At 37.4% G+C, this 21,027-nt stretch overlaps 1 protein-coding gene across 4 annotated transcripts in view; it reads left to right on the top strand.

Moving 5' to 3' along the window:
• The window catches only part of THOC2 (THO complex 2), a 36,021-nt gene extending 16,048 nt beyond the window's left edge, over positions 1 to 19,973 (top strand). The window contains exons 19-36 of one of the 4 annotated variants that reach the window (XM_042478479.1): positions 991 to 1,155; positions 1,414 to 1,689; positions 4,362 to 4,503; positions 5,132 to 5,289; positions 5,865 to 5,993; positions 6,715 to 6,846; positions 6,944 to 7,128; positions 8,261 to 8,445; positions 9,664 to 9,766; positions 10,148 to 10,587; positions 10,858 to 10,916; positions 12,983 to 13,018; positions 15,383 to 15,520; positions 15,795 to 15,864; positions 15,953 to 16,110; positions 16,383 to 16,459; positions 16,579 to 16,626; positions 19,157 to 19,973. In XM_042478479.1, coding sequence (XP_042334413.1) covers positions 991 to 1,155; positions 1,414 to 1,689; positions 4,362 to 4,503; positions 5,132 to 5,289; positions 5,865 to 5,993; positions 6,715 to 6,846; positions 6,944 to 7,128; positions 8,261 to 8,445; positions 9,664 to 9,766; positions 10,148 to 10,587; positions 10,858 to 10,916; positions 12,983 to 13,018; positions 15,383 to 15,520; positions 15,795 to 15,864; positions 15,953 to 16,110; positions 16,383 to 16,459; positions 16,579 to 16,606 — 2,481 coding nt within the window. In that variant the 3' untranslated portion in view covers positions 16,607 to 16,626; positions 19,157 to 19,973. Of the gene's footprint in view, positions 1 to 990; positions 1,156 to 1,413; positions 1,690 to 4,361; positions 4,504 to 5,131; positions 5,290 to 5,864; positions 5,994 to 6,714; positions 6,847 to 6,943; positions 7,129 to 8,260; positions 8,446 to 9,663; positions 9,767 to 10,144; positions 10,588 to 10,857; positions 11,529 to 12,876; positions 13,019 to 15,382; positions 15,521 to 15,794; positions 15,865 to 15,952; positions 16,111 to 16,382; positions 16,460 to 16,578; positions 16,627 to 19,156 lie in introns of those variants that run through there. The other 3 variants (XM_042478478.1, XR_006104952.1, XM_042478480.1) reach the window with 3 other exon arrangements.
• Positions 19,974 to 21,027: the final 1,054 nt, after the last annotated feature.

Here is a 21,027-nt window from a genome sequence, read left to right as displayed (position 1 = left end):
CTGTTGGTTTGTTTGACATGATGATCAGGTTCTACTGGTTTGTTCAATTTCCAAGTACTATTTTGGATATGATTTTTATGTTTGTAAAAAGTACCAATCATAGCAATCATATCCAAAATGGTACTTGTGAAGTTGAACAAACCAGTAGAACCTGATCATCATGTCAAACAAACAAACAGCATTCTATATTGGAGGGATGGGAAATGTAGCCCTCCAGGTATTGTTGAAAGCAATTTCCAACATCCCTCCTATTGCTAACTATTGGTACTTTCTGTGTTTATAGAAAGTACCAAAAAGGGATGTGGTGGCTTAATGGTTAATACACCAATTCTGATGATTGGAAGATCAGAAGGCTGGCAGTTCGAGGCCTGAGTGCTGCGTGATGGAGTGACTGATCCCAACTTCTGCCAACCTAGCAGTTCGAAAGCATGCATATGCAAGTAGATAACTAGGTACCACTCTGGTGGGAAGGTATCAGCTATTCGGTACAGTCAAGGTGGCCACAAGACCACCGGAGTCATCTTCGGACAATGCTGGCTCTTTGGCTTAGTAACAGAGATGAGCACCACCCCTACAGTTGGTTACAACTAGACATTCATTTTATCTTTACCTTTACCTTTTAGAAAGTACTAATGGTACTTCACAAGTACTATTTTGAATATGTTTGCTATGTTTGCCAGATGTTGCTACAACTGCATGCTAAATTGCCTGAATACATAGTAGTTGGATTGTCATTTCTGGAATTATCATGACCATTAAAAAGAAATATCACTATTAATTTCATACTGAGGAGCGCATCCACATTTTATCTATATTATTCATATCTAGCTGTTGTAAATGTTAGTAATTTACCAGCCATTTTCCTGATTTTTAAAACTATGTGTATGCCTGCATGCATGTATGTATATTTAAAATGTAGTTAAAATTATTCCCTCTCTCCTCAAATAAGTCTCGTCTGACCCTCTAATGTCTTTGTATTTTTCCATTTAGTGCCATGATACATTGGTACAGTTCGGTGGGTTTTTAGCTTCCAACTTAAGCACAGAGGATTATATTAAGCGAGTGCCTTCTATTGATGTTCTCTGTAATGAGTTTCATACCCCTCATGATGCTGCATTTTTCCTTTCGAGGCCTATGTATGCACACCATATTTCAGTAAGTACAAATATTCAGTTGACTTGCATTTTAGGTGTACAGTGCAGATCATTTTAGTGAAAATTAAATCTGTTTCTCCATGGATCCTTTTAGGGAGATTAGCAGTTTATTATTTTCAGCAACTAGTGCAATTCAAAGTTACCTGACTTAATTTCTTTGTCATTTTGTATTTAAATACAATGTGTTAGGTTGACCAGACATTGGCTTTTTGTGTGATAAATTGATACTTAAATGATGATGTGTCTTCTTTTTAATCAGTCTAAATATGATGAACTGAAAAAAGCTGAGAAGGGGAACAAGCAGCAGCAAAAAGTTCACAAGTACATCACATCATGTGAGCTTGTCATGGCTCCTGTTCATGATGCAGTGATTTCCTTGCACCTCCCAAAGGTCTGGGATGACATCAGTCCACAGTTCTATGCCACTTTCTGGTCACTGACAATGTATGATCTTGCCGTGCCACATACTAGCTATGAACGGGAAGTCACCAAACTCAGAGTCCAAATGAAAGCTATTGATGACAATCAGGAAATGGTATGTATTGTACTTCAAGAAATGTAATGTATTTTTAATGTTTGTTTACTCTTTTTTTTTACACACAAACAAAAAAATCAGATCATGAAAACCTGTGGAATGATGAAAAAGTAAAGCAGTGGTTGGGCTTCAGGTTTTATGTCTACATTCAGTTGTTAGTTTCAACTAAAGTATGAATCAATGGAAACTTGTTAAGTCAACATTTATGTAAGCTCCATTGATTCAGTGGGTTTTTTTCTGTTTGCAACATAGAATTGGATTTAGGCCTTAGTGTTCACTCCTTCAGTAGTATGCTCCTTGCATTTCTGAGTTGTTGTTTTTTACAGATCTCACAAAAGTTATACAGTTATTGAGTAACAAAAACAGGGCCTTTTCAGTTGTGGTACCCAGAATCTGGAATAGTATTCCTGGCCATATCTCCGCTCAGTTTTTAGTTGCATCCAATTGGTTTTTGTCTGATGCATTTTAAGTAAATAAACAAATCATGGCTGCTGTTGTTGTAACTCCTTTATTTTATTATAGCAGCTTTTCTCAGGACTGTAACCCTTTTTTGTTATTGCTGTGTGCCTTCAAGTGGTTTCCAACTTACAGAAACCCTACAACAAACCTGTTAGGGGATTTTCTTGACAATTTTTATCCAAATTTGTCCATTTGCCTTTGCCTTCCTCTGATGCTGAGAGAGTCTGATTTGTCCAAGGTCACCCAGTCAGTTTCCATGGCTGAGCAGGGATTCAAATCCTGTTCTCTACCAAACCACTGCACCACGTTGGCTCTTGCTTATATAGTCAGCCCTCCATAATAATGGATTCTTTAACCATAGATTCAATCATCCACATCTTGGAATATGTGTGTATGTATATGTATGTATGTATTCCAAAATGCAAGCCTTGATTTTGCCCTTTTATATAAGGGGTACCATTTTACTATGCCATTGTATTTAATGGGACTTGTGCTGGTCCTGGAACCAACCCCAGCAGATGCCAAGGGCCCATTGTAATCCTACTCAATGATAATTTTTAGTAAAATATATGTGTCACAAACTAATAAATGAAATGTCATATTAGCATTTGATGGTCTATTAAACTTCCTTACAAACGCTCCTTGCTAGCAGAAAACAAAAACATGTCAGAACCTGGCCCACCAAAGCTTCATCAAAAAGTCAAGTTGTAGAACTAAGTCTAAACTAGAAACTTTATTGAATAAAAACAATGGTATAATGCGCGGTACAAGATGTTATAATCAGATCTAACTTATAATAACAATTTGGCCATTTTATAGTCATAACGGAAAACCCTCCCCACAGCAAAACCCATTGGCTAACAAATTCCCGTGAAAATCACAGTTCCAACCTTCCCCCAACAAAGGATGTTTTGAGAACCATGGCATGGGCAATAAGTTTCCCACCACACATCCCCACAACAGCAAGTTAACTGTTTATTGTTCCCTCCAGTATATAACCTTGAATTAAACCACCAACATGCCTATAACTTTAAGGGCCACCTGTTGATATTCATTTTTCCCATATAGCTATCCCATCAGCTGTCCCATCAGGCTAGCCTAACATTGTAAGTGACCAAGAGGTTGCATCTCTTCTAAGGCTGAGAACTGTAAAACTGCAAAGGCTATCCGTTACAATGGTTACCATTCCTCTCCACTGCATCCCCCCCCCCATCTTCACTCTAAGTGTTAACCCTTTCGCCAGACCATCTAACTGCTTAGTCGGCTTCTTCTCCCTCTGTTTCTTTTAATATACCAATGAATACATTCCAGATTCTTCCATATTTTCCTATTGCAAATATAGAAGAATCCATTCAACCAACAACAACTTATGGAACAATCCCAATTCTATATTAGGGTTCTGACAACATAGCAGCAAGAAAAGATATGAAATTTATGGAGTAGAAATGTTGGACATCATCTGAGAGAAGGTGGTCCTGCAAAAGTCCAAGCCATTTCAAACGGGCTCTATGCTGGAAATTTTTTCCACTGGATTATTTCTATACAATTTGGGGCATAGAAGTCTAACTGTTTATGCAGTTGTGTGATCTGAAACATAATCACTTACTATAGCAGCTGTTAAGCTTTGTGTATTTGTTAGCTAGCATGTATTTTTCCTATTTAAGGAAGGTGTCTTCAGTTTAATAAAAAGTAACTGTTCGCAGCAGACCACCTCTTGAAGCTGTTAATGAGAATGAACCTAGCCCTATAAGCAGAGGTGCAAAATCACCACCTTATGAGCCAGATCCAGTCCACAAGGTTCCCCCTCCAATTAACCATCTTCTTTTCACCAGACATCAGCGCTAGGAAAAGCTCAGGATTAAGAAAGGCTTGTTGATTTTCCATAGTGCTGGAAATATAAACTCACTCATACCTGTGGTTAGGGATTGCAGTTGAGAACAGATTCACTTGTCAATGTTATAAAGATCCCTTTTCTGTTTCAAAAAAATATGAGTTTCATGTGTAGATGTGTACAGAAAATGAACTCAGATAATGCTCATAGAGGGCAAAGAGCATCACAGAGATCAATTCCCAGAACTATCAAGCCCCCAGGGAGTTTCCTGGAATGCAGTTTAGCCCCCAGGGCTGGCATAGTTTCTCATCCCTCCTTTGTAGGTTTGCATGCTCATCGTACAATCTCAACACAGTTTTTTGTTTTTGTTTGTTCTTTGTAGCCTCCAAATAAAAAGAAAAAGGAGAAAGAACGCTGCACGGCCCTTCAGGATAAGCTTCTTGAAGAGGAAAAGAAGCAGTCAGAGCATGTGCAGAGAGTGCTGCAAAGGCTAAAATTGGAAAAGGATAATTGGCTTCTTGCAAGTAAGTTAGGTGGAGCTCTTCCCTGCTTCTTATACTCACATAGGTGCTTTAGTGAAACTTTATATTACTCTGTCCATCTATGTAAATGTTTCTTTCTAAAATATTGTGCATTGGTGACTTCATTTTATCTCTGGTTGCGAATCAGTCATATATCCCACTCTGCACTTTCTTTGCTTCCCATAGTAAAATTTTCTCATTCCTCATTAGAAAGGGGAGGGTCTCTGTTAACAAAGTTCAGACTGTTATCAGAAAGTGGGTTTCCTTGCTAAGGGAGCCAGGTAAATGGTAATTACCTTAGCAGTGGTGTTCATGTATCACTAAACTATATGATTGGAGGCTGGAGTTCCTCTGGAGGGAAATGAAAAAAAGACATCCTCATTCAGACTGCCTATGCATCTGAATCAGTCACGTCTTTAGGGGTGCAGCAACAAGCTGTGTCCAGGTATCTTCTCAGAAAGCTTTCCCTTCTGTCTTTCTGACTTTTTTTTTAAACCCCCAAAGTATGGTCCTTGATACTGTCAGTGCAGTTTTTATCAGAAATACATCTGATTGCAAACTATGGATGTACATTTTTTCATATGGATGATTTACTGGTAACCTCTTCCTTGTTTTGTTTTAAATTTATTAGAGTCTACAAAAAATGAGACGATAACAAAATTTCTGCAGTTATGTATATTTCCTCGGTGTATTTTTTCTGCCATTGATGCTGTTTACTGTGCCCGCTTTGTGGAATTGGTACACCAACAGAAAACACCAAATTTTTCCACACTTCTTTGCTATGACAGAGTAAGTAGCTCTGGATTTTGATGGCACATGATTTTGTTCTGGTACTTTTAAAAGCAACAGTGGATGTTTCAGCCAAGAAAGTACTGTGTAATTAAAAGACCTATTCATGTGTAAAATTATTCCAGAACTTACAGTTTGATAATGTAAGAGTATGAAGTCTTATTAGGCTAGCTGTTATGAAAACAGTTTGGAAAAGACTGCCAATGAGATAAGAAAGGAAAGAAAAAATTGCTGCATTAGGCATTTATTTGAAAGCCTAGAAGCTTAATAAGACCTGGGAAAATGAGAAAGTAGTAGCTACATAAGATACTAACTAAAACAGGAGTGTAGTTTTTCAGTATAAATATCAGTTTTTGGATGATTGAATTGGCTTAAGCAGTAATGGTCTGGGATTTTGAGATTAGTGGTGTAGGAAAAGAAGCTTCAAACTGGAGGGGGGGGGATTTGGTTTTTATTTTTAAACTGTCCCATTTTATTAGTGGAATACAACTAACCATTTAGTGTTACATATAGAAACAGTTTTTATTCCATAGTGCATTTTTACTGTGTATGTAACCTTTAAAAATGTCTTACAGGTATTTTCTGATATAATCTATACAGTAGCAAGCTGTACTGAAAATGAAGCTAGTCGATACGGCAGGTTTCTATGCTGTATGCTAGATACTGTAACTCGGTGGCATAGTGATAGAACCATATATGAAAAGGTATGTGAAATATTCAGAATATTAACTTGAAAACCTGTTTAAAGAAGGGTTCTGTAGATTTTTTGTCAAGAAAATGGAACTGTGATGATGACTGATAACAGCAACTTAGTATGATCATGCTGATGATGTGCACTGACCCAGAAGGTGTGGAAGCTAGTGAACATACAGAAATCTGAATACAGAGGTTTGCCCATTTCTTCTAGTAGAGAAAAATGTTTATATTTATCCTTTCTATAGAAACTCCCCGAAATAGCTCTCTCCATTCCTATGAACAGAGAAGTGAATCATAGCGTTGGAAGAGACCACAAGGGCCATCCAGTCCAACCCCTGCCATGCAGGAAATCCAAATCAAAGCATCCCCGACAGATGGCCATCCAGCCTCTGCTTAAAGTGTGTTCCTTTTTATTTGAAACCTAAACATGTTTGGTAAATCAGTGCATATGAAAAGTTTTACAGTTTGTGTACTGTTTTCTAGAAAGTCTGATTTGCAAATTGTAGCCCAGGAGAAACTGTTATGCGTGTTATTCCCCTTTTTACTATAACTAGATCGGTTTGTATGTTTTATAAACAACATAATGATGAGATCCTGATTTTCAGTAGCAAATTGCTTCAGTCCTGTGAAAAACCCTAGCCTCTCAGTAGGTTTGTGATTATATATGCCACTTTAATTGTTAAATGCTTCTTGAATAAGATTAAGGACTTTTTCTTTGTCTGCATGCAGGAATGTGGCAACTATCCAGGCTTCCTCACTATATTACGGGCAACCGGTTTTGACAGCGGGAACAAAGCTGACCAGTTAGATTATGAGAATTTTCGGCATGTAGTACACAAGTGGCATTATAAACTAACAAAGGTAACCTAGAAGTATTGAGAAGCTGAGGCTTTTTTTGGTGGTTGTGGGGGAGTATTCTTGAAAGACTTTTGATGACACATTTCCTTGTCTTTACTAGGCATCAGTACATTGCCTTGAAACGGGCGAATATACACACATCAGAAATATTCTAATTGTACTGACCAAAATCCTGCCATGGTATCCCAAAGTTGTGAATCTGGGCCAAGCTTTGGAAAGAAGAGTCCATAAAATCTGCCAAGAGGAAAAAGAAAAGAGACCTGATCTATATGCATTAGCAATGGGGTAACAAAAACTTTCTTTAAAACATGGCTTAATAATGCACAGAAAATTGTTAGAAGTCCTAAAACTTTTTCTTTTAAATGTTGTAGAATGCATAATAATTCTTGGTAGTTTTTGGCAGAAATCTTGGTAGAATGTATAGCAGTTGTCCAAATGTTGATATCATTGTGGCTTTGAACTGGGCAATCCAGCCCAAGAATTCTTTGATCAAAAAACTATGTTCGTATTGTGTATCTCTGCAATTAATGAAATAGATGTGTTAAGTATTACACCGCTAAAGTATCAAAACAGTAGAGAAGTTCTGTGTTTTTTTTAATTTGCAAAGAATAAGTTAAACAAGGAGAATAAACCTTTATTAAGTTCTCACATACCCATTAATTATTTGATTTGAAGCATTTTACCCTGCTCTTCAGCCAGTTGACAGTGATCATGAATAACATAATCCCTGCTTTCAAATGTGACTCAAAAGGAAAAGAAATTAGAAGGAAAATGGAAAAAGCAAACTTGGGCATGAGCTCTTAGAAATCTGTTGTATACTCCAGTTGAAATGCAAACAGTTCAGCAGAGGAGGTGCCCAAAAGTTGCTGATCTCTCAGCAGAGCTGATGGGAATAGCTTACTCTTTCCCATTTGCTTTAGCCTAGTACAATGACCATTGCCAGGTGATGACTGATGGAAGAAGGAGCCTGGTATTCGACTGGCTTCTCAGCTGATTTAGTAGCAGTGCTCCTTTCCTTCTCTGTTATGCCTCAGTTTGATGAAATGGCTGCTACCAGCCACATCATTTGTATATTGCATTTTGCATTACATTGCTATAAATGTTAATCTCCTATGTTCCAAAAAATATTTAAAGCCAGTAATATATTTTATACTACCAGTGGCTTACTTGCTGATTCTTTTCAGAATAGAGACAAAGATCTTTTTTGGTGGCAGAGGTTTTGAGGATCAAGGTGTCATAAGGATAAAGGTGTTAAATGTGCTTCTACAAAATCAAACGCTTGTATTTAACTTGTTGGGAAAGTTGTCCACTATCTATAGTTTAAAAATGTAATTTATCTTTCCAAGCAGCTATCCGAGTTTCTCTTGCTTGCTGTTTATTTCTTTTGTGTATATTTAACACATGTTGCGACTTTCAGCTACTCTGGACAGCTGAAAAGTAGAAAACATTGCATGGTCCCTGAAAATGATTTCCACCACAAGGACCAATCCACCAGGAATGCAGCACCAACAACTTTGCAAAATGGACCAAGTGGAGCTGGGCTGCCTCCTTCGCTCACAATAAATGCAGCTAAACTAGAAGAAAGCACTGCTGAGGACACTGGTAAGGCAGTTGTGAATATATGTATCTTTTGTATAGACTGAGGAAGTCCATGCCCCTCTTTTTATAATTACACATGCATGTATGTCTCTTGATTACTAAAACACATGTGTTGTAACTAAATGTGTGAACAGACTCAATTGGCAGACTTGGTGACTGAGTTTTAACATTCATGACAGCTTTTTCACCCATGGAAGCATGGTTTTGGTACTTAAAGTTATGGACTGGTATGCGTGAACAATCCCTAAAACTTACCTATTTTGTTAATTAACAAGAAGAAAAAGATGAAATGTCAGTAACATAAATGTGTGTGCATGCGCACACACACACACACAAAAGATACATATGATATTTATTTATTTATTTATTAGTTGATGTGTGTTTGTTTATCATATGTACCCTTTCCTGTGTGTGTGTGTGATATGTGTGATTATCAAGTATGATAATAACTTGACAACTTCATTACAGCCATAGGCCAGCTTCTAATTGATGAATTCATATTGCCTTCTGTACTGTGACAAGATTAGATTAAGGCTGCTTGCTGGCCACATGAATCCCACTGAACTAAGGGGAATTTAATTCTGAGTAGACAGGCATAGGATTGTGTTTATAGTACTATTTCCTCTAACTTTGCAAAATCATAGAGTTGTAAAAGACCACAAGGGCCACTCAGTCCAACCCCTGCCATGCAGGAATTCTCAATCAAAGCATACCCGACAGATAGCCATCCAGCCTCTGTTTAAAGACTTCCAGGGAGGGAGACTCCACTACACTCTGAGGATGTTTGTTCCACTGTCAAACAGCCCTTACTGTTAGGAAGTTCCTCCTAATGTTAAGGTGGAATCTCTTTTCCTGGAGTTTGCATCCATTGCTCCTGGTCCTAGTCACTGGAGCAGCAGAAAACAAGCTAGCTCCCTCCTTAATATGACATCCCTTCAAATATTTAAACATGGCTATCATGTCACCTCTTAACCGTCTCTTCTCCAGGGTAAACATCCCCAGCTCCCTAAGTCGTTCTTCATAGGGCATGGTTTTGAGACCCTTCACCAGATTATTCATAATGCCTGCACTGTAAATTTCCAATGCTGCCATATATTCTCTGGATCAATGTCATTTCTCATTAAAATAAAATTTAATTTATTGGAATATTTAACAACATGTTCTAGGTTTTGAAGTCTTTATATGCCACTTAGCCACTGTTGATTTTTTTTTAATAAACAGATAAATTAAAAGAGAAGTCTCAGGGTGCTGTTAAAGTGATTAATAAAGCTGCCAATACAACTCCAAAGGTGACCACAAGCAATGGAAACAGTGCTTCTAATAGGTGAGCATCTGATACAGTTTTCTATTTACAGTGATAATTATGTTGGGAAAGGACCCAACCATCCACATGAATTCTATAGCGTTGAGCCATGGTAGTAAAACTATATTTCTGGAATGCAGATGAAGCCTCTGTTTTAATTGCTTTCTCACCCTGCATTATCTGATAGCTGAGTGGTGCTACTAGCTCAAGGAACAGACATACACAACAGTGAGACCTATTTCTAATGTGAAGTCAAATGCTTTCATGGCTGGCATAATTTTCTGAGGATTTTCCAGGCTAAGCAAAATTTTTAAGATTGAAAGCCCCTCTTTTTTCTTTTTAAAGGAAAATATAAATAAATTTTGTATTAACATTTTTTTTAATTATTATTATTTTAAGCAGCAAAGTAATAAAAGAAAAGGAGGACAAAGAAAAATGTGGGAAGGAGAAGGAGAAGGAGAAAAAAGAGAAGATGCCAGCTGCCACTCCTGAGGCTAAAATGCTTGGAAAGGATGGAAAAGATAAGCCAAAGGAAGAACGGACAAACAAAGAAGATAAAGCAAGAGATACCAAGGAAAAGACACCTAAATCTGATAAAGAGAAGGAAAAAACAAAGAGAGAAGAGAAGTCTTCAAAGGATGAAAAATCCAAGATCATTGTGACCAATGCTGAGTCAAAATCAACAATAGAAAAGGAGAGAGAGAAGGAACCATCCAGAGAGCGAGATGTAACAAAGGATATGAAGACCAAGGAAAACATTAGAGGAGGAGGAGAGAAAACACCAGTTGCTGGGTCCTTGAAGTCACCTGTTCCCCGATCAGAAACATCAGATACTGAAAGGGGTAAGTTTGCCTCTGATTTATATTTTTGTGTGTCCTTTAGAAGGATATATGCTGGTTGAATTTTTAAAATTAAAATGGCAGTTTAAGCTGTAAAGTTTACAATTTAAAGAAGTTACTTTCTGAAGATGCCTCAAAAATCTAAGATGAACCTAAGAATCTAAAAGGAACCTGGGAATTTTAAATGATGATGAGTTGCTTCATGTTGATTTATGGTTTAGTAACATAGTTTCTCTCTTTTTTCCTCTCCCCACCCTAATCTCATACTTGCAGAACAAAAACGCCGCAAAGTTGATACCCATTGCTCTCCATCACATTCCTCTACAGTAAAGGTTAGTATAGCCTGAGGAAGGCAGCGTCCAATTTTAAGCTGTCGTGTTTGGAATGCCATTGTCCGACTTCCTTCAAGTTTTGTGCCAAGTGGAGCCATTGGAGGTTTCATATTGCATTAGAAAATGCATTTCTTTTTTGGTTGGTGGACTCTTTTTTCATATTAAGAGAATTAAAAATCTTTTTTTTAATTAGAAAAAGAAATAAAGCTTCAAGGACCTAGCACAAATGTTGTAAATAGTTTGGAAGTGTCAAGATTTTTTTTAAAACCAAAAACCAAAAGTGCCTCACTGTTTTTAAACAGTCAGATATATTTTTGTGGAGTGCAGTGGTAGCTACAAGCAAACAAGTCTCTTGCAGAAGCAGAGAGGAGCATATATTTCTGCATTAATATTGAAGAATGTGTAGCACTGAAGAGAGTTCCTGGAGGATTACAGGATATGCGATACCTCTGAATTCATCAGGCTTCTTGATGAGCTTCATACCGCTGTGTGCCTTCCAAGGAGGAGCCTTGAAAAGGAGTTCCATTTTAAAAAAGTCTCCTTGGTGATCAGTTCTCCTGTAGTTGTGTATGTTCAGTGAGCAGGCAGCTTCTGTTGCACCTTCCCTGCAAGGTTTGTTTATATTCCAGTGGGTTCCCACCCTCTTGAGTTCTGCGTTACGCTTAAACCAGATGTGGCAGCCAAAACCTTCCAACCAGCAAAGAGAAAACCCCCAGCAGTCGAGTGCAGCACAAAACCATGGCTGTAGCCTTCTTGAAGACTCAGGGTAGCAATTCCTTGCTCCGTGTTTATATTTTTATTTCTAAATCATCTAAGCTCATGGAATCTTTGAGTTTGCAGTACGTTGAAGCTTTAAAACTGTAAGTTACCGATACTTCATCAGAGCACTGGGATGGATTATGTGGGGGTGTCACCATCTTGCCAACCTTTAAAAGAATTTTCTGTGTTTTAAGAGGTTGGATTAAGGCATAGAGAAATTCTGTAGACAAATAAAATTACTTAATTATTTCTGAGTAATATTTGATCATTGAGTTGAAGTCCTTCCTATACTTTCTTGGAGGGATGTGAGTGGGACCTAGTTGTATGCAAGTGTGTGGGAAAGACTGCAGTACTGTATTCATTTATAATCTAATACCATTTTTGCATTTTTTTTAAAAATCTGGTAACCATTAAGTGGTGTACCATCCATGCATTACTGTTACAACAATAACAACAAAAAGAGTTTAAGACCAAAAGATTGATTTTAGAATGAGCTTTCATGGGTTACATCCTAAGATGTGAAGTGTGATATTTGACCTTCAGGTATATATATGTGTGTGTATGTATTGGTTAACTTGAGTCAGTTAATATACAGTTGCCCCTCTTTTTTCGCTGGGGATCCGTTCTGGACTCCCTCTCGAAAACAGGGTTTCTCATATATTCAAGCCTCATTGGCTTGAATATGGGTGTGTGGCTGCAGGAGTGCGCGTGCGTCGCACACACACATCCCCCCCATTATTTCCTCCTTTGTTCATCCCTTACGCATAAGCAAGGGGCATGAGTTCCAAAACCATGAGAACCATTTTCAGCATGCCTTTTCACGCTGACCCCATCACTTGTAATGTATATTGTATTCCATGAATCTGAGGAAGTGGATTATAGTCTGTGGAAGGTCATGCAAAAATAAATCTGTTGGTCTTAAAGGTATCAAAAGGTTGTCTTTTTGTTATTCTGGAACAGACTAATGCAGCTACCTTTTTGAAAACTGCTACGTTTAATATTTTCTTGGGGAGCTATTTTCCTCCCTGTTCACTAATTGGGCTAGGAATATAACTTTTTTTTTTGTGATATAGGGTGGGTTTGTTGGGGCTTTAAAAAAAAAGAACTAATGAACACATTTATCTTGTTAATTTGCTTTTTATAATTAGTATAGATTTCTGCATGCTTGTTTGAGAAGTATTAACACTGGATTTATTCTCAGAAGGAATAGCTGGTTTTTGTTTCGAGGGTATGGCCCTGATTCCCAAGTTCCTGTGGTTTCTGAGAACTGTGCGAGCTTATGTGTCATCTCCATTCATTTTCTACAGGACAACCCCAGCGAACTCAAGGATTCTTCAGCAAAGGTTTGACTCTTTCAGTCATCCAGAGAATACAGAAAAGGCAGCAAATAAAAACTAGCTTTTATAGTCACAGCAGATTGTGGGTAAATGGTTTTTAGTGTGTATGTTAAGGCACTAGGAGGTGTTGTAAGGTGTGCATTGGTAATACACAACTAACTGCAGCAATAGGCTGTTACATGTTATTTTGATATGTCTTTGGTTTTCAAATTGTATTCCAAGGAATTGCTTATTCAGAGAGAAGCTTAGTAACGGAAGATAAGCTTCCTTGAAAGAACAACCACTACTGATCTTCTCCTGCCATGTGAACCTACACACAAAGTCATGTTGTTCAAGGTTATACTTTTAGTTCAAGGGGAACAATTAGTGGTGCTCAGCAGTCCACATGAACTACCTGGTCAATTCTCCTAAAACAGGGTTGGGGAACTGGTGACATTCCTTATCATGTTGGACTACAACCCCCATCATCCTCAAATAGCTATGCTAGTTGGGAGTACGGGAATTGGAGCTCAGCAAATATTGGAGGACCACAGGTTGCCCTCCTCCATCCTGGAACAGACCCAAATTTTTCTGCATCCAGGGATTCAGGTTGTGTGGAGTAGTTTCTCAGCAACTAGAGCCTTTAAAAATAACACAATTGAAAATCACTGTGGGAGGACATGTTAATTTCCAAATGCATCCTGCAGATTTTTGTTTGAAAAAGGAATGCTGGGCTGATTTAGCATTTTAGTGACCTATTCATTATTTCCTGGACTCAAGGGAGGTTACAAAACTTAGAAAGATTCACTTCATACATGAGTTAAAATATAATAAACTGTAAATAAGGTTAAAAATAATTTCAAAGCATAAAAAGAGATGTCCATTAAATCCATTTAACATGCGTTTAAGGTGGTCCTTGCGGGCTCTTCCAACTCGTATTATTCTATGATTCTATGAAAGCAGCATTCTCTTGTATTCCAAACTGGTGTGGCTGCATGTCTTCTGCAACCTTCATCTGCCAACTACTTGAAAAGCATTTTCCCTATTTTCAGTAGTTCCAATATGTTCCAGTGAGAAAAATAACTGTACCACGAAAGGAATACAGTATTTTATTTCTTTGTGTAATTCACCAGTTGAAACGTCTGTGCAGTGTTCAAGGAATGCCCTTCACAGGGAAGGTTTACAGCAGTGTAGTGTCTACAGAGATATTGTTCTGTTTCAGAGAGATAGGATTGCAGATTTTGCCACATGGAGTTGCTGAAAAGCAGACTTGGCTACTGGTCTAGCAAAAACCAGCTGATCCAGGAGTACCTAATATTTGTGCATCTGAAGTGCTGAACTCAGTGTCTCCCTATACTTCTGATCAACCTTACTAAGTATGGATACAACAACACCTGTATCCAGATCATGACTGCAGCTAAACTCCGGACAAGTAGCAAGATGACAAGGGATCTGGTACTACTAGGAAAGATGTGATCATTATGTTGATAGCATTGAACTCTAAATGATATTATTGGGCAACATCTGACAAATCTTACTAGATATAGAAATCATGTATGAAGCTGATGAATGCGGCACTACCAAGACGGCTTAGGTCACCTTAAAATGGGTGTGCAACTTCTGGCCCTTGCAGATGTGGCTTGAGTTATAACTGTTTATCATCCTGCACTACTGTCCAGGCTGGGTAGGACTGATGGAAGCTACAGTTGACAGCATCTGGAGAATCAAAAATTGCCTGCCCAGTTTTAAGATCATAAGAGAGATCTGTCAATTACTGTTAGTTGTCCTGTGTATATGGGTCCTTTGTGTTCAGAGACATCATGTTGTTGAATGTAGTTGCTGGAATACAGCAAGTGGAGAGGACTGTTGCTTTGTGTCCTGTTTGTTGGCTTTCCATAAACATCTAAGTGGTCACTGGAGGAAAGAGAACATAACTTTGATCTGATACAACAATGGTGCTCTTACATTCTTAAATTCACTGATTTCTTCATGACAGTTGTTATGAGACAAAGAGAGCAACATGTATGGTTTCAGTAGTGGGCACTGGTTTAGGCAGGTGTGAAGAATGGAGGTTCATTGGTGTATTTTGGAATACAACTAAGATTGAATTGAATAAAAGTGTGTTGTATTAATTAGTTTTAGATTTCAGAATAATCAGATATAATAGATTTTCCTAACTCTAACTACTAATTGGTGAGAAAATAGTGAGAGATATAGTGAACAGTGCTTTCCCTGAGTAGCACTTGTAGGAAATGCTACTTCACCAAACCAGCCTTTCAAAGAACCTTTGGTGACTTAACAGTATTTCAGAATTTTGTTGTGACTTTTATTTTATTATATTGCCTCTAAAAATATGCATTAACCCTTGGTAATGTTGCCTTAATTTAACAGCATTATGTTAACCACTCCACTCCAACACTATCCAAGAGTAAGGAGAGAGAAGTGGACAAGAAAGATTTGGACAAGTCAAGGGAAAGATCCAGAGAGAGAGAAAAGAAAGAGGAAAAGGAAAGGAAAGATCGAAAAAGGGTTTGTGATCTTCATATACTAGTTCAATATGTTAAATTTTGCTGTTGAGCCTCACTAAAGAAAATTGTCTTTGAGTGTTTGCTTTTCATGAAGACACATAGGCAGTATGTTACAGGTTCTGTGGGGAAAGCACAAGTAGGAAGTTCAAAGGAAGAAGCGACTTCTACATTTTAGTTGTCTTTGAACAGCGTGTGTGTGTGTGTATTGAACATTGTATATATAATACTGTGTTTTATAAATCTGTATTGAAATTGCTAATGTTGTGTCTAACTAGGATCATTCAAATAGCGACCGGGAAGTGCCACAGGATTCAACTAAACGCCGGAAAGAGGAAAATGGAACAAGTATGTTTTCTTAATGCTTTTTCTCTTTTTAAAGTATATCTACCAGGTATGATGAGATAGGCAGTTTATGTTGTTTTTATCTTCCCAGCTGGTTCTTCCAAACATAGTAAGAGTGTAAGTCCCTCTGATTCTCCACATTCCAATGAAAAGGAAAAGGAGAAAAATAAATCAAAATCTTCAAGCAAAGAAAAAGGAGACTCAATAAAAGTTGAGAAGATGGAAAAAAGCTCCTCTGGTAGCAAAAAGGCAAGACAATTTTTTGTCACTTAGTATTTCTAGCAAAATACTGTATCAAGATGTTTAATTGGACATTTGGAAGTATGAGAATTCCCCCCACCCACCCCCAATGTTGAGCATAATGTATAGAAAGTTTTAAAGTATGTTTTAATTTTTGAAATAGAACATAGATTTTTTTTCCAGAAAAAAATCCTTCCTTTCTTTTTAGAATACTTTGTCTTTCTCTGTTCTGTGTGCATATATAATTATTTTTACTCTTGTTTTTAACTACTTTTCATTAGGAGTCCAGACATGACAAGGAGAAACCAGAGAAAAAAGAAAAACGGGACAGTACTGGGGGGAAAGAAGAAAAGAAACAATATCCTTTCAGTATTCAATAACTAGTCATTGTTATGTTAACCACTCCACTCCATGCATGATATGGTTATTTTCTAAGGATTTTTATTTAAAAATTATTTCCCTTAATCTTTAATCTACTCATAAATCTTCAGACAAGCACAGATAATGAAGACTGTTCTGACCAAGGTAAGACTATTTAGATGTTCTCTTTCAAGGGGGATAGGAAAAGATACTTCTAAAATTGTTCATGTTCTGAATTGTTGTTGCTTTGAAACATTTATTATTCATGATTATAAAGAGTGATTTAGAATTACGTTCCTATTCAAATTATTGCTTTTATTTGGAAAACAAGTGGTTTTCATGGAGGTGCAGACCAGCATCACAGAACATATGTGGTGTTTTATACCGAGAAAGTTGTTTGGTGGTGTCAGGGATGTTCACAATTCAGAGGGTTGCTCTCAGTTCATATTGTGTATGAGTAGATAACACATAAGCTGCATGAGCTTCCTGCCTATATTTGTGGCTCCAGCTGTTACTCATAACTGAAATTTGTTCTCTTGGTGGTGAAAAATGACATATTTTTCCAGTAAAATAAGGAGAATGGCACTCCTGGCAGAATAACATGGCATGGGGTATTATGTACCCTGCAAAAAAAAATTTTTGGTGGAGGGAGTAGTTGTCCCAGGCCTGCAAAAGTTGCTCATCCTTGATACAGTAAGAAAAAAGCATTAACATAAACAGACACAACGTCTGAAAATAAAAATAAAAGCACCTTTGTAGGAATAATGTGCATGCACTCACTACCCTACCTGTGACTAATGAGCATTGGATTTGTTTATGATAAGTAGGCATCAAGAAGTATCCATTGAGTTAGATTGATCTGTGGTCTTCAGGCCAATGTAAATGTGACAGTAAGTGTGATATTGCCACCAAGAGCAGTCATCATTCATTACTTCTCAACCCCATTTAATTTGCAAATTATCATATGTAAACCTTACCTTGTGTCATGATTTCACTACGTTCTCAGTGTCCCCACTGCCCCTGCTGTCAGCAGCCAATGATATGGACTAGGGACACAAGAGTGCAGTGTGTTACAATGTTACAACATAAGCTAAATTCTCTATTAGTTTTTATAAGCAAGAAAATAAACTTGATGTGTGATGGGCTATGTTAGTGTACCTAAGTTGATGGTGTCACTTGAAATACTGTATATACTCATGTATAAGTCTAGAAATTTAGGTAAAAAAATTGACCCCAAAAAACTGACTCAACTTATCCACGGGTCAGTGTAAATACTGTATCTTAACTCTTATTTAAAAGAAGGAACCATCTCCTGATGAAAAGCAAGAGTATAATATGTGAAGCACTGACCCCCTCTACTCTCTCATCCATCCAATCTTAAGAGTAAGCACATAGAGTTCATTTTATAAGTTCTTTAACATTGTTTTGCTTTGCTTCATCCTTTAGATCCTTTGTTATATGCCCTTAAATTTTACCCTCAACTTATCCATGGGTCATAGCAAAATCCATAATTTTGGCCCCAAAACTTGCCCTTGACTTATACATGAGGTCGACTTATAGTTGAGTATATATGGTATTTAATAGTCCTGTGCCCAGGTTTGTATTCCTGGCAACCTTAAAGTGTAAAACTGTACTTTTGCAAAACAATGTAAAGGCATATTGTTAAAGTACCCCATCATGACTTTAGAGGACTGCATTGGCAAACCACCTTCTAGTATTCCTCACCTAAGAAAAAGGTATGAAATTCATGGGCCCACCACAAGTTGACAGATCTCTTGAAGGCACATTTGTAGAGAGATCTTGTAGCACCTTTAAGACTAACTGAAAGAAAGAAATTGGCAGCATGAGCTTTTGTAGACTACTTCCTCAGATGGTTCCTCAGTATATGAAATGCATGATATCTTTATGGTAATTTATTAAAATATTGCCAAGTTCAAATTAAGATCAACATGTTAAAATGCAAGGCAAAGTGTCCCCTTCAATTGGCTCTGTTGCTCTGAGTTATTTAATAAGCATCAGAACAATGTTTAGTACAGTTATTTTCTGAGGACAAGGAAAACTTAAGCATTCATTTTTGCTTAATCTGTTTACCTGACATTGACCAATTGTGCACCTTACTGTTACTATTTTTAGCAAATGATGTTGCTCTCTCAGTAATTCATACAAGCAATTTATTCAGTTTTATGGCAGGTATTTACCTTTACTCGCCACTTTTTTTTTCTGATTCTGTTTTTGAGCTTATGTCAACAAAGGCCAAGATCCACTTGTGTATTTTGGGTATCCAGTGCCTGCAGAATCAGGCACTACTTCCCCCCTTTTGCACGTTTCCCACAGGCCTCGGTCCTGCCAGCCCTCTTACAGTGCATGGTGGATCTGTGTGTCATGTGCCAATTGTGGCCTATTGCAGTGGGATCCAGCAGAGGTACACCAAGCTAAAAGAGTCCCATGCTTTGGCTGTAACTGATGCTGCATAATTTTACTGATAGTGGAGGGCTCTACTGCAAGACAGGCTTAGTGAGAATTAACCTGGTGCTGTGACTGCTGGTAGATAAATTCATTGTGGGACAGAGCTGACCAATTCCATATTAAATCTGGGGAACTATTCTGCCTGTTGTGCTGAGTTATAATTTCAGTTCTCAGTTTCAGCTTCTGATGTTTAGAAAATATATTTAATTCTCCTGATGTTCTCCTTTAGGCAATGTTGAAATGGGAAGAAAATGAGCTGTGACCAGAAACGTATCTTCTGGACTGTAGATTGCACAGGACGTTGTATGAAGAGGACCCATCTGCATCTCCTTAAATTATTCAGTTCTCTGCTTTATTTCCCTCCCATTGTGGAAGATTTGATTAAGTTGTACATTACTGTATTTTTAACTTGTCGCTTAGTTTCTTAAACATTTATTTTCAGTACCTGGCTGAAAGTGTTACATGTTCCATATTTTTAGCACAATGTGCTGCAAACAGTTGCCATCGTGCAAAATGAGGTTTTCATGTGTACAGAATTCCACATTAGGTTATCAAAATACTGCCTGAGTTTAGTAATCCTTTTCAATTGGAAATGCATTATTTTAGGTGTTTGAAAACCTATAAATAAACAGTTATTAAACCTTTGGAATTTACCTCATTTAAAATCCAGTTTTTATTTATTATTTTTAATATCAGTAACTAAAACGAAGTGGGAGCACTGTTTTCACACAGTGCTTAGGAGATATTTGTATATTATGTGCACAACATTGACCTGTTTAAAAACCAAGGAACCCTACACTCTGTCTTTCCTCACTACACCTTACGTTTGTCATAATGTTTTTAGAGAAATTGGGAAATTCTTCCAAACAAAAATAAAAATTAGGTTTCAATATTACAGCTGCAGGAGCTTTGTATCGCTGAAGTTTAGTCAAAAAAAGTTTCACAATGGCATTTTTAAAAAAGGAAAACAAATTTTTTTATCTGATGAATTCTACCAGTGTAACCTTTTTTCTAAATAAACAATAGTTTTCTCAATGGGTCGTAAATCATTGTGTGTGTTGCTTATTCAGGTGGTTTATGTGCTGAAAGTCTAGTCATAATATACTATAAATCCAATTTCAGTTTCAGAAGCTTTGAAAGGATTTTATAACAGTTTCTTCGTAAAGGTTTTTAGAGAGAGGTCATAGAGGGGAAAAAACCTCAAAGGTTTGCTGAAGTCTTATTCTCATTGTTTACTATAAACCAATTACTTCTATCAAAAGAGGAAACAGAATTGCCCCAACTTTATTATTTTCACCTCTCTTCCTTGCTTTTAGCAGATTCACTTTGGCCCTACCACTGTATTGCATAGAAAGAACGAAGGTACTAAGAAACAACACTGCATTAGCATGACATCAGCACTAGAAGGGGAAGAGGTGGATCAGAAGCCATGACAGAAAATGTAAAGTTGTCCATAACAGCCTGGGAGAGATACAGGGCTTGTTTTATGAACATCTGAAGGTGTAAAGTAATGGAAAGTATCGTATGGTGTCAGAAGAGCTTCAACAAAATAAGTAGTATATTCACAGTAACTTTTAATAATTATTAACTTTGAATAATTTTAATATTCACAAGAACTGTATTATTAGTATTCAAAGACATAATCTGGATCACTATTCAAAGGGATCTTGTAGATTAACTGAAAGAAGTTGGTAATGTGAGCTTTGATAGAGTTAAGTCTACTTCAGATGCATGGGATGAAGTGTCTAGGAACAGACCTTTACAGCTATAAATGAGTCAGTTGTATGAATAGCAATAGGGGTGTCATTTTGGGGTTCTGCAGACCTCCAAGTCAGACTGAGAACTTGGATGATACCTTCCAGGAACATATGACCACACATTCAGAAAGGAGAGGTGTAGTAGTAAGAATGGGGGATTTCAGCTATTCTGGTATTTGCTGGAAGTCGAACTCTACCCAAACTTTAATGTCCAACAAATTCCTCATTTGCCTTCTGGACAATGCAATTAGGAGAGGCAACAAGGGAGTCAGCTGTTTTGGATCTGATTCTAGTCAACATTGATGACCTGTTGCTGGGCTGGAAGTGGCGGGTTCCATAGGAG

The sequence above is a fragment of the Sceloporus undulatus genome, chromosome 7 (assembly GCF_019175285.1).
Source record: "Sceloporus undulatus isolate JIND9_A2432 ecotype Alabama chromosome 7, SceUnd_v1.1, whole genome shotgun sequence".
Taxonomy (NCBI): Eukaryota; Metazoa; Chordata; class Lepidosauria; order Squamata; family Phrynosomatidae; genus Sceloporus; species Sceloporus undulatus.
Note: the sequence above shows the minus strand (reverse complement) of the source record. Positions and strands in the feature narration are given on the sequence as shown.